The 12,405-nt window shown below is 51.7% G+C and overlaps 1 protein-coding gene across 4 annotated transcripts in view; it reads right to left on the bottom strand.

The window, feature by feature from the left end:
- Positions 1 to 2,147: 2,147 nt before the first annotated feature.
- Positions 2,148 to 12,405, bottom strand: part of GSN (gelsolin) — a 53,961-nt gene continuing 43,703 nt past the window's right edge. For all 4 annotated transcript variants that reach the window (XM_036107784.2, XM_078061710.1, XM_036107782.2 and 1 more), the window contains 8 exons: positions 10,771 to 10,904; positions 8,325 to 8,415; positions 6,912 to 7,082; positions 6,097 to 6,271; positions 4,914 to 5,038; positions 4,635 to 4,712; positions 2,955 to 3,015; positions 2,148 to 2,527 (listed from right to left, as the gene is read on the bottom strand). In XM_036107784.2, the coding sequence (XP_035963677.1) occupies positions 2,358 to 2,527; positions 2,955 to 3,015; positions 4,635 to 4,712; positions 4,914 to 5,038; positions 6,097 to 6,271; positions 6,912 to 7,082; positions 8,325 to 8,415; positions 10,771 to 10,904 (1,005 nt within the window). In that variant the 3' untranslated portion in view covers positions 2,148 to 2,357. The remainder of the gene's footprint in view (positions 2,528 to 2,954; positions 3,016 to 4,634; positions 4,713 to 4,913; positions 5,039 to 6,096; positions 6,272 to 6,911; positions 7,083 to 8,324; positions 8,416 to 10,770; positions 10,905 to 12,405) is intronic.

The raw sequence follows: 12,405 nt of genomic DNA, 5'->3' as shown, positions 1-12,405 counted from the left end.
AGGCCACAGCCACCAATAAACTGAAACTGGCCAATAAACCACCTTGAATGGCACTAGAGGAAATGAATTCAGGGGCAGGTCTACTTGCAATTCGTCCTCCCACAAGTTTTCAGGATGTGAGCTGGCTCGTCTAGACAGGCCTCCACCTGCCTCTTATGGAAGGTTCTAGAAGCTCCAGGTGAAAATGCTGCTTTTGTTCCAGAACTCTGCATTTGTCAAGTTGATCACTTTGACTGTGAAAGTAACCCTTTGGGGTGAGGCAGGAGTTACAAGATCAGGTCCAAACCTCTTCGCATGGTAGTTGAGGTTCCCCTGGGCCCTGCCCACCTCTCAGATGGGAGGCCCAGCCCTCCCCAGCTGCTCTGGCCTTAGGGGCTGTCCCTGAGCATACTGTTCTCCCTCATCACTCCCTCTGTACTTGCACAGTCTGCCTGAAATGCAAGGAGCACACCCCTCCCCCCGCCCCCGTGTCTCACCTGGAAAATTCCTTCTCCACTCCCCTTGTCACCTCTGCGATGAATCAGAATCTCTGGAGGTAGGGCCCCGGGGGCATCTATGCTTTTAAAAAGCTCCCTGGGCGATCTGAGTGAGCAGCAGCTCTGGAAATGGCAGTGTAAACACACACACACCCTTCCTACCGTATAAACCTTCACACTGGCCTCTGTTCCCTGTCCCAGCCCCAGGAATGGGAGACTCCCTCTGTAACAGGTGGGGATCAGGAGGACAGGTGGCACGGAACACAATGGAAGAGAACGTGGGGAGAAAAGACCAGAAGGATAGAGGGGAGGGAAAGGGATCTGTTCCACAGCAGTTCCTTGCTCTGGTATGGAACATCCATGGCGAAAAGCTCTAGAAGAAGCTCATGGAAAAGTCTAAAAGGGATTTTGTGACACTCTGAGCGTGAGCAGGGATTCAGGGCCTGCGGGGGGGGACAAAGTGGGGCACAGAGGAAGTCCCTCTCCCACGGCTTTGGGAGCCTTCAGGGGCACCTTCTGTGACGGTAACTTCAGTAGCCGAGGAGATTTCTCCAAATAGCTTTGGGGCAGCAGAATGACTCACGGAAGGCAGAGGAAGCCAGGAAGGTGTGGGCAGATTAGTTACAGGGCATGACGGCTGGGAGAAGGCACCTTGTCCAGGCTTCTAGGCAGCGAATGCAAATGGCTAAGGGCCCCAGCTGCTGGCTTTGAGCTCTGTCCCACAGGTGCACCGAAGCCACGCCTCCTGAGGACGGTGTGGACTGGGGAGATAAGACACCAGAGCCGCTCCCGGGGGGCGCGCAGCTCCTTCCCTGGCTGATGGGACTGTGGCTCAGGAACACTTTGAATCAAACATATTTGCACCCCTGTGTCCACAGTGGTCTTGTTCACAATAGCCAGAACGTGGAAATGACCTGAGTGCCCACCGATGGATGAATGGATAAACCAGATGTGGTGTATACACACAATGGAATAGCAGTCAGCCACAAAAAGGAATGAAAATGTGATATTTGCTGCAAAACATATGAATCTTGGAAACATTATGCTAAGTGAAACAAGCCAGACACAGAGGGCAAATTTTGTATGGGAAAAGGCAAATTCATGGAGACAGAAAGTTGAATAAAGGTTAGCAGGAGCAGAGAGGAGGGAGGAACAGGAGTTACTGTGTAATGGGCACACCACGTATGTTGGGGATATGAAAAAGGTTTGGGTACGGATCGTGGTGGTGACCTCACAACACCGTAAACGTATTTAATGCTACTGAATGCCACTTACGAATGGTCAAAATGAGTATTATATGTAGTTTACCACAATAAAAAATAGCAAAAATGGGACTATACGATTAAAAAAGCTTTTCTTTTGGCGGTTTTGGGGTTTTTTTTGTTTTTTTCCTTTCGCTCAAGCATTCCCTGACAAGCTCTGCCAGACTTGCCTGGACTACACAGCCATCTGGGGTGGGCCCCCTCCCGATTCCCTTCTACACAGGCCGTTCCCCTGGAGCCATCTCTCTGCACGTCCCACCTCATCCTGGCATCAGCTTCTCGAAGGTCCAGGATTCACACCCAGCATGAGTGAAGCTCATCCACCGGTGCAAGGGCACAGGCAAGAAGGCCCCTCCCTGGGCACTTCCAGAAGAATCACCAGGACAGACGGAGCCGCGGCAGGCTCACACACTTCCAAAAGCTTTTTATTGAATTCAATTTTCCAAAAGCACAGATACTTGAGACAATTTTCGCAAGGACCCTGAATTTTCACGTGGCTGTTTTTGGCTATGGTAAAAACACACTCACACACACCAGAGAGGCCCTGCTCGCTGTAAGGTCTCCGACGGATGGACTGTTAGAAAAGGCACTGAGCGGGGACAGGGGTGGGGTCTCTCCTTCAGGCTGCCAGTTCAGCCATGGCCCTGTCCAAGGGGTCCACAGACCAGTAGTTGTCATCCCAGCCGAGGAACCAGCCCACGAAGGAGGGAGGCTCAAAGCCTTGTTTCACGATGGTGATGGGGGTCCGCCTGTCGCGATTAGCTGGGTCCGTCTCGATATATCGCTTAGCTGTAGATACACATGTGCAGGAAAAGGAAACCCCAGAAATCCTTAGTGACTCCTTCCCCAGGGAGAGGTGCTTCCAGGCGGGAGCTGCCTAGGCTTCTGGTCTTACTGTCTCCAATGCCCAGTCCCCACACTAGACCCCACCATCCCTTAAGGGCAATGACCCCACATGGCTCTCTTCCACCACCCTGCCCGCGAACCCCAAAAGGGACAGGGGTCACAGTTCAACTTCCTCCTTCACAAAGTTTATATCATTTCTCACTCCTGCTCTCCCCTACTGGGAGATAGTAAAGAACCAGCTTTAGGATTCCAGCTCCCAATCAGATCTGGTCAGCTACTAGGGCTCCGGTCAGGAACTCCCCAGACCCATGTGGGAAGCTGTTCCCACCCCACCACAGGACACAGACCCACAGGCACACTCGGTCCTCACCAGAGCTCAACGCTTCTGTCTTCTCCTCTTCTTGAGAATCCTTTCCAACCCAGACAAAGACCTGGAGTGAGATGTGAAATGAGGCGGGTAGGAAGGTCCCGGCCACAGGGAGGGTCCGGGTGCTGGACGTGGGACACAGCCCGCAGCTGACAGAGCCCACAGACCAGGACTGGAAGGATCCGGAACCAAGTCTGCAAACTGGTGACCCACCAGCATGCTTCGTCAGCCCACCCACCATCACATGCTGGTCTGCAACGTCTTTTTAGACAAGTTTAATTACCAGCTTACATTAACATCTAGAGTTGCCAGTTCTCTTGAAAACTTGGAGGATCTGGCCTTCACCTTTGTGTGGATGAAGCTGAGCAGCAGCTCCCCTGCCCCCACTTCAGACGAGCAGTTCCAGTTTGCCTCGAGCCCCAGCAGCTCATGTCCCGCCCCCCATCCCAGCCCCTCACTCACTAACATTGCTGACCACGTGCATCAGGCACGGAGGTTGAGATCCCTCTCTAGAAGTGCACGAATGATCCCTCTATAGGGATCAGCAAGTGAGTGGCCAAACACATGCTCACAACAAATATGCCCTGAGCCTGCTACGTGCCATTTCTGTGTGTCTGGGCCGCATAGGCCTAAGGCTTGGAAAAAGTAGAAGTTTTGAGCTTGAATGCAAGTTTTGTAATACAAACATATTTATGCATCTCTAACGTATTTTAAAAAGCACCTGTCACTGATACACTGATATTAGACAATAAAACACCAGACTTGACTTCTCTTATCTACAAATGTGTTCCCTGCTGAGCTAGAAGCCCCTTCGTGGCAGGTACTGTGTCTATTTTGCTCATCATAGGACTCCAGCATTGTTCCTGGAAGACAGTGGGGTGTAGGAAATGCTGGCTGAGTGAATGAATAAGCAGATGAACGAACAGATTATGTAGCCAGGGGAGCAACTGGTGACAATAGCTGAAGGGCTCAAGCTGTGAACATTCTGGCACCGATCTTCCCACTGGGCATCCCAAGCAGAGGTAGTGGGGAGACTTATGCCTTTGGGGCTGCCATCTGTAACCGATAACTCTGATAGGAAGGGTTATTGACTGCCATCCCCACGGGAACGTAAGCCCCGTAAGGGCAGGGGAGTGTCTGCTCTATCCCCAGCATCCGGATCAGTTTCTGGCACGAAGCAGGTGCTCAGTTAATATTAGTCGACTGAATGGCTCCATCCCCATCCGGTCCTACACAATAGTCTTCCCTAGGAGAAGAAGCAGAGAGCTCAGAGCCTTCTAAAACAGAAGGAGATGCAGTCTGAAACTTCCAGGTGTCACTCTGTGGACAGTTTATGCCTGCATATGACATGCTAAATTCAAGTTTCTTCATCAATAGATTTAAAGTAAGAGTTCACACTCCGCTAAGGCCTGGGAGAGAATGCTGGTCATCTGATTTGCATTTATATGGTACTTTGCAGTTTGTGATGTGATCTAATCTACATCTCATCTTAGTGAATGAGGCAAGGTAGGTACCATCAGTCCCATTTTGCAGAGGAGGAAATGGAGGCCCAGAAGGGGGAAGGGACTCAACTGCAGCACGGGGACCTTTCCAGTAACACCTGGCAACTGATCTTAGAGCTGGATGTCTAGCTCCTCCCACTCCCTCAGCCCAGACAGCCTACACCTTCTGTCCTTCACCCACCTGGTCCCAGGTGTCCAGGAGCATGACGTCATCTGTGGCCAGGTCTTCCTGCATGAGCTCTCCAGGAACCTCTTCGATCTGGGAAGGAATAGAAGGGGTTAATGAAAGCTCACCAGCCCCCACTCCCCCCAGGCTCCTTCCCCTGGCTGGGCTCACTGGGTTTGCACCCAGGAAGGAGTTGCTCCAGCCGGCAGGGGAGGCAGGGGATCCTTCCTCCGTGCTGTCCGCCTCCCCATGGGGGATGGGGGAGCAGAGGCAGAGACCTCCGCGGGGGCTCACCACAAAACGTCCGATCTTGTTGGAGCAGGCAAAGAGGCGAGGAGGGTGGGCGTCCATCTTCTTGTCCTTCAGCCGCGGGGACGTGCGGTAGACAGCCTTGCCGCCCAGGGCCTCCCAGAAGCTGTCTGTGAGGGGAGACCACAGCAGTTGGTCCCCTGACACCACCTCCCCCAGCACGCTCATCAGACCCCGTGGTAAAAACCCTGCCCTAGAACGACCCAGTGCTCTCAACCCCCCTCCACCCAGGGGACCAGAGAGGGACAGGGCCTGAGGGAATCTGAAGGTGATGAAACAGAGACCAGAGAGCCGACTTGGCAGCACGCACACAGGCAGGACTACCTCTGGCTTCTGAATGACGACAGCACTGCGGGCTGGGGATAATTATCCCTGCTCAACAGACAGGGTGACGGAGGCTCAGAGAGGGTAAGCCACTAACCCAACATCACACAGCTAGTAAGTGGGAAAGCCAGGGTACAAATCCCGTCTGGCTCCAACCCACCCCAACCCCCCTGATTCTTTCCACTACACCTGCTCTGTCCACATGTGGCTATTTAAGTTCATTAAAATTAAATACAATTAGACATTCAGTTCCTCATTCTCATTAATTCCCAGGAGCCATATTTCAAGTGCTCAGTAGCCACATGTGACTAGTGGCCACCATATTGGACCTGGGCAGGTATGAACATGTCCAGCCTCTCAGAAAGTCCCACTGGACAGTGCAGCTGAAGACTGAGCTGCTCCTCCCCACTTCTACTGAGCATCAGGCGGGAAGGAATGGGCTCATAGCAAGAGCAGAGAGACTGAGGGCTGGCGTAAAGAAGATGTTCCCACCTATGTTCGGGAAACAGAGCAGGCTTGTGGCAGTTCTATCCTTGGAGATTCTGAAGATTAGGAGAGGCTGCTACTCCTGCCTGTCTTTCAAGGCTTCCTAGCAAGTGACCACCTCTTCCAGCAGCCCTCCTTGAATGCCCCAGCCCACACTGAACTCTCCTTTCCCATAGCTCCTGAAGGCCTCCCTCTCACTGACCATAGCCCTCAACCTGCTTTTCTTGAATACTCCTTCGGGGACAGGCACTAGAAGGGGTGAGGATCCAGAGCCCCACCCCCCAAGCAGGAAGAAGGGAGGGAACCTAAGAGCTGCAGTCCCCAGAGGGCAGCAGGCCCCTCCGCCCCCAGCTCCTACCTGGCTCACTGCCTTCTGCCACCTGCACAGGTTGGACCCGCAGGACCCTGAGCAGCTCCCGGGCCCCCGTCTTCTCCGCCTCGCTGGCGCCGGCACCCACCCACAAGTAGGCGGCCGAGGGAGTTTTCAGGACAAAGGCATCATTGGAGTTCAGCGCACCAGCCTTAGGAATTATCTGGGAAGGCAGTGCTCGATTAATCAGAAACCAGACCAAAAGTCCTCAGCCCCCTCCTTACTGCCCAGGAGACCCTGCAGCAGGACCAGCTCTTAGGTGGAGACTTGGAAGAGCACCCCCATCACAGCTGAGAGCACAGACTTTGGACAATGAGGGGCTTAGTTGATTCCCATGATTCACTAACGTGCTGTGGCTCAACATGGTCATTCCAGAATTCCGGGCTGCATTAACAGAAGTTGAGTGCCCAGAACAAAGGAGGTGATAGTCCCATTCTCCTCTAGGCTGCTCTGAGCATCCTGTAGGATTATGTTCAGGTCTGTACCTTCTGCCATAAAAGGGACAGAGACCACGTGGCATATAATCAGGAAGTGTCCAGATAGGTGAAGAATGGACTACCTGTTAGGTAGTGAACTTTCCATTATGGAAGGTATGCAAGGAGCCCCAGGCATCCCTGAGACATGAGGAAGTCTAAGACATACAATTCTGCTTGCCAGGCCTGGGAAGTTACAAAAAGCTCCTTCTTAACTCCTGATCCAACCGCCCCCTCCCCCAACCAGTCCTGTGCCCAGACATCTGCCCATCGAGCATGGGAGGTTTCAAGTAGGCCAATCCCTCCTGGGGTTCAGGGCCTGGGCCTTACCTCAACGGCTCTGGTGGCTCCGGAGCTGCTGGCCCGGACCTGGAAGAGGCGGGTACTGGCAGGGGCCATCTGCCCGCCCTCACGGGACGTGCCACCCTTATAGATGATCATAGGTTTCCCGCCAAACAGGCTCATGAGGTGGGCTGGCTCCTTGCCTTGGACCACACGACTCTGGCAGGGTGACAGGACAGCAAGTCAGGCAAGGAGAGTAGGGGCATTCGTCCTTCTGTGCGGCAGCAAGCTCACCCCCCAGCCCAGCCACCATGGCCTAGGCCCATCCTCCAAACAAGGCCAGCACGCAGGTGTCTGCACGTGGTGGAGCGCATGACCCCACGGCACACGGGAGCTGGGCGGGGAAATGGGGAGTCCCCGGGAAGCTGGAGACAACGCCACTGCCTCACGTCCCCCGGGCACTGCCTCGGCTGCCCTCCCTTCCCATGAGGACCTGCCTTGCTGACCCTGAGTCTAGTCCAAGAACAAAGAGAACCCATGTTTGCAAATATTCCCTTAAATAGAAACACATGGGTTGTTCGTGGACATTCTTCCAGAATGGTGACGTCAGCTCAGGGCATGAAAGACGGCAGAGGGGTGAGAATAGAGCTTCTAGACATGGAGAGACCCCTCTTGCACAGCCAGAGGGACCTCTTAAACCTATAAATCCCTTCACATCACATTTACCAGGGAGAAATATCCCCTTGTTCTCAGGGTTAAGGTCAATCCTCACCATGGCTTCTGGGTGGTCTGGCCCCTCTGCGTACCTCTCGAGACTTCTCTCATGGCACTCGGTCCCTTGGTCTACTGCTCAATGCCCCCTCCCACCTCAGTGCCTTTGCATATACTCTTCCCTCTGCCTGAAATGTGCCTGCCCAATTCCTACTCACCCATTGGGTCCCAGCAGAAAAGTATCTTCCTAAGGAGGTCCTTGTCTAATCCAGTTAGATCCTCCCAGGGATCTATTATGTCCTTACTTAACACACATGTAACTGGGGACTATTATGGGGGCCAGGTATGGCTCTAAATGCTTTACTAATATTAACTCTTCATCTGCAAGGCAATCCTGGGGCAGAGAGAGGATACTTTGAGACTACACAGGTACAGAGAGGCTAAGTGACTCATTCCTGGTCGCCCAGAGGTAAGACAGGATTCACAGGTAAGACAACAGGCTGCCTCCACATCCGCCCTCTGGCTGAGTGGCCACACTGCCTCTCCTGAATGTCTGAACATCTTTCTCCTCCCCACACTACAAACCGTATGAGCGCAGGGGCGCGACCTGTGTGTTCAGGGCTGCAGATGGTGTTGGGCACACGGGAGCCCTGCATAAATGTTTGTGGGGTGGGTGGACAGTCAGCTAGAGGAGTGACCCCATGGACGAGGTGCAGGGTGGGGCCCAGTGGGGCGCTGGGCTGGCCTCACCTGCACAGGGGACCCCCCGAGCTCCTCATCCAGCTGGGCAGTCAGGATGGCAGACGCAGCGACCTCATCCTGCGTGGACTGGGCACCCTGCCTGAGAGAGGAGGTGATACTCAGCACCGAGGTTTGCACAGAACCCAGAGTGTCTCCCTGGTCCCGGGCCTTGAGAAACCCACACGCCACAATCCCAGCTCAGCACCTGGCCTTCTTCTGAGATCCGAGCAAAACCAGTGGTCTCTCTTATCCTAAATGTGCCCTGTGGGGGGCCAGCGGGCTCATCCCAGGCAGAGCAGCCACGAGGGAAGGTGCCCTGAGATGCCAAGACAGAGAAAGGAGGCCAGGACATTTCTCACAGGGGAGAGACAGGTCAGAGAACAGCAAGTGGGACATGAGCCCCTTCGCAGGGAAAAGACATCAGTACTCATAGCCTCATGTGAACCTGCTCAGAGAAGTCCGTGCAGATGTCCCCCAAAAGGATCCAAGCTGCTCGCCCTGAGAGGGGAGATTGGGCAGGGGCTTCGCTTTCCATCCCACCTCTTCCTATACTGTCCAAATTTCCCATAACTAATGTGTTATCTATAGAAGCAAACAAAATCTGACAAATCGAGTTGAGGATGCAGCTACCGTTTTTTAAAAAAATGCCTTCTTCTGAATTTTGTACTATGTGTATGTATTACCTAGTCAAAAAAAAAAAATTCTTTGAAGCTGCTTTTAAAAGTCTGACGTTGTCAAATGGAGAGGCGTTCTACAAAATAACCCACCGGCACTCTTCCAAAGTACCAAGGTCATGAGAGAAAAGACTGAGGAGCTGTCACAGATTAGGACTTGGTGATTAATCACTGAGGAGGCATGATGGCTAAGTGCCATATGGGATCCTGGGTTAGATCCCAGGCCAGAAAGAGGACATGAGTGGGGCAACTGGTGAAATCCAAGGAAGGTCTACAGATTGGTAAATAGTATTGCATACTATGTTAATTTCCTGGTTTTGATCATTGTACTCTGGTTAGGTAAGATAACGCACAGGGAGGGAGATGTGTAATGGGTACATGGAAACTGTACCATTTTTGCAACTTTTCAGGAAGCCTCAAGTTATGTCAAAACAAAAAATTTAAAGAGGAAGACATCCAACCATCATCACAAAGTTTTGAGATGGTATAGTAAGAGCAATACAAGTTAAAAATATACTGAGATACTGTCTTATCAACGATAAGGTTGACAAACATCCAAAAGTTTGACAACATAGTCCACCAGTGAGGCCATGGGGAAACAGACTCACTCGTGCTGCTGGGAACGCAAAATGCTACAAAGTCCATCTAGGGAAACTGGGCACCATCTATCAAAATGACAACTGCATTTAGTCTTTGACCCAGCAATCCCACTTCTGGGAATTTGCCCTACAGACATTTTCCTACACATTCAAATGATATTTGTTTAAAGGTCACTAATCATAGCAATGCTTGTAATAGCAAAAGACCGGAATCAATCCAAGTATGCATTCACAAGGAATTTGTTAAACAAGCAACAGTGTAGCCACACAGCAGAATATTATGCAGCTGTAAAAGAAAAAAAAAAAAAGAACAAGGAAGTACCCTACGTACTGACATGGGTCCATCTCCAGGAAGTACTAAGTGAAAAAAGCAAAGTGCAGAACAATATACACAGTATGCTATCCTTTGAAGGGTAGGGAAGGGAGGGAACTAGGAATATAGTCCTATTTGCAGGAAGAATTACTGGAAGAATATATATAAAAAAACAAATGAAAGCCGTTACAGAGGGGTGGGGATTGGAGAATGGGGTGAAGGGGGTTGGGATGGGAACAAGATTTCTCAACAGATACCTTTTTATTATGTCTTGATTTTTGAATTTTGTGAATGCATTGCCCATTTTAATGGAATTAAAAAAAAATTTTTTTAAAGAGAATTTTTTTATTATTATGTTATGTTAATCACCATACATTACATCATTAGTTTTTGATGTAGTGTTCTATGATTCATTGTTTGCGTATAACACCCAGTGCTCCATGCAATACGTGCCCTCTTTAATACCCATCACCAGGCTAACCCATCCTCCCACCACCCTCCCCCTAGAACCCTCAGTTTGTTTTTCAGAGTCCCTAGTCTCCCATGGTTTGTCTCCCCCTTCGTTTGGAATTAAAATTTTTAGATTAGAAAACACGTGGTAGGTACAGTGCTTGGTGTGGAATTGTGGGAGGGATCTTCTGTTTGCTTCTCCCTACTCACTGCATCTCCTACAATGGACATGTCATATTTTTGGAAGAACGGTTTAAACGTTGTTACAAGAAATAAGACAAGAGGCATTGCCTCGAGGATAGGAGCCCTCCCTCACAGTGTGGCCATTCCACTGCAGGCCTCTCACCCCATGCCACGCTCAGGGCCCAGTCGGAGCCCCCCCACATCCCATCCCCCAGCGCATGACCCCACAGCCTCACCAGTTGTAGATGATCTGTCCCTGACGGCCCCCGTGACGGTAGTTGTACAGAATGATGTAACTGTCCCCACCGTAGAACTGCCCGTACGTGGAGGGGTCCACAGGCACTTTGCTGGAGCCTTCGATTCTCCAGATCTGCCAGGACAAGGCCAGGCTCAGACGCGGTGCGGTTCCCCCCACCCAGACCCCCGCAACTCAGGCCAGTGGGGAACCGCGGGGTGGTGGGTCAGGGTTACACAACAGGACAAGCTTTTTATACATGGCTCCACTTGGGCTCAGGCTGAACCTAAAGAATTTGCCCCAATCACTGAGCCACTAGGATTCAAACCCCGGATCCTTACATGACACCCCCACCCCACCCCGTAGTTCCTCCTCGGAGTGGTCAGCACAGGCATGGGGAGCTGCACGGTGGTATTTAGGCCGTGCTTTCAGCGAGGGTAACACAGTGAGTGCCCACCTCCAAGTGTCGTGAGGATCAAGTGAGTTTACTCTCGAAAGTCCAGCACCGTGCCTGGCACAGGGAGACGACCGCTGTGTAGCTGGCAGCCACTCTCATTATTAGAATTATGATTGAGGTGATTATTAGCGATACGGTCATCGGCATCGTTAGGGAGTTATCTGGATTTTACAGATCACCTCCAGAAGCAGGGGCATCCCTAGGTGACCTCAGAATGACCCTGCTGGCACGTGTCTTCCCAGAGCTCCAGTGACAGTTTTCCCAAGCGGTCATGAGGTCCTGCAGCGCCACCTGGTGGTACTTTGGAGACACTGCGCCCTCCAAGACCAAGAATCTCCAGACCTTGAAAATTCTAGGTGAGGGGTGGGATTAAACCCCATTTTATAGGTGAGAAGAGTGAGGGTCACTCAGCCAGGCTGCCAGAGCTCTTTTCACCTGTGCTACCCTGAACATTTTTACTGCATCCTCCCCTCCCACTGAAGTATGAATGAGTGATAATTATACCAACGGCAAAAATAAGAATAAATAAAAATGAACACTTTTGCTGTTTCTATCATGTAGAATAGAAACAAACAAGTAGACTCTACTTCATAAACATCTCTGAACCCCAGCCCCCACCTCTCCATCTTCACCGTGGCCTTCCTGGGAGCCAGGCTGTCTTCTCTCACCTATACTATTACAACCACCTCCTCATAGGGTCTCAACCTTCATTTTCCTGCCTCTAATCCATTTTCAAAGCAAGTTTTGAAAGCAGAGAATTGAGCTTGTTGCATGTCTGCTTTTAAAGCAAGAAAAAGAAAACCCTCACTTGCACCCACTGGTTATGGGATCAAGTCCACGGTCCTGGACACGGCATTCAAGGCCCTTCCTTGAGGATGCAGTCAGCCCTACGCTCTTGGGACAGTTCCCTGCCTGGAATACCCACCATTCTTCCTCTCTGGCAGCAAACTTTGGCTCATCCTCTGAGGCCCAACAGAAGGGTCCCCATCTCTGTGAAGACTGTTCCGACCACCCCACCCCTTTTGCCCTTTCTCTGTTCCCATAATCTGTGTGCTCGCCTCCAATCTTCCACCGATAGCACAGGTCTGAGCAATCAGCTGTTGCTGTGCTTGCACCAGGCACTCCTTGCTGGCAGGGTGACGTCTGAGACACTTGGCCTGGGGCCTGGCAAACAGTAGG

Source organism: Halichoerus grypus, chromosome 14 (genome assembly GCF_964656455.1).
Source record: "Halichoerus grypus chromosome 14, mHalGry1.hap1.1, whole genome shotgun sequence".
NCBI classification, from domain to species: domain Eukaryota; kingdom Metazoa; phylum Chordata; class Mammalia; order Carnivora; family Phocidae; genus Halichoerus; species Halichoerus grypus.
Note: the sequence above shows the minus strand (reverse complement) of the source record. Positions and strands in the feature narration are given on the sequence as shown.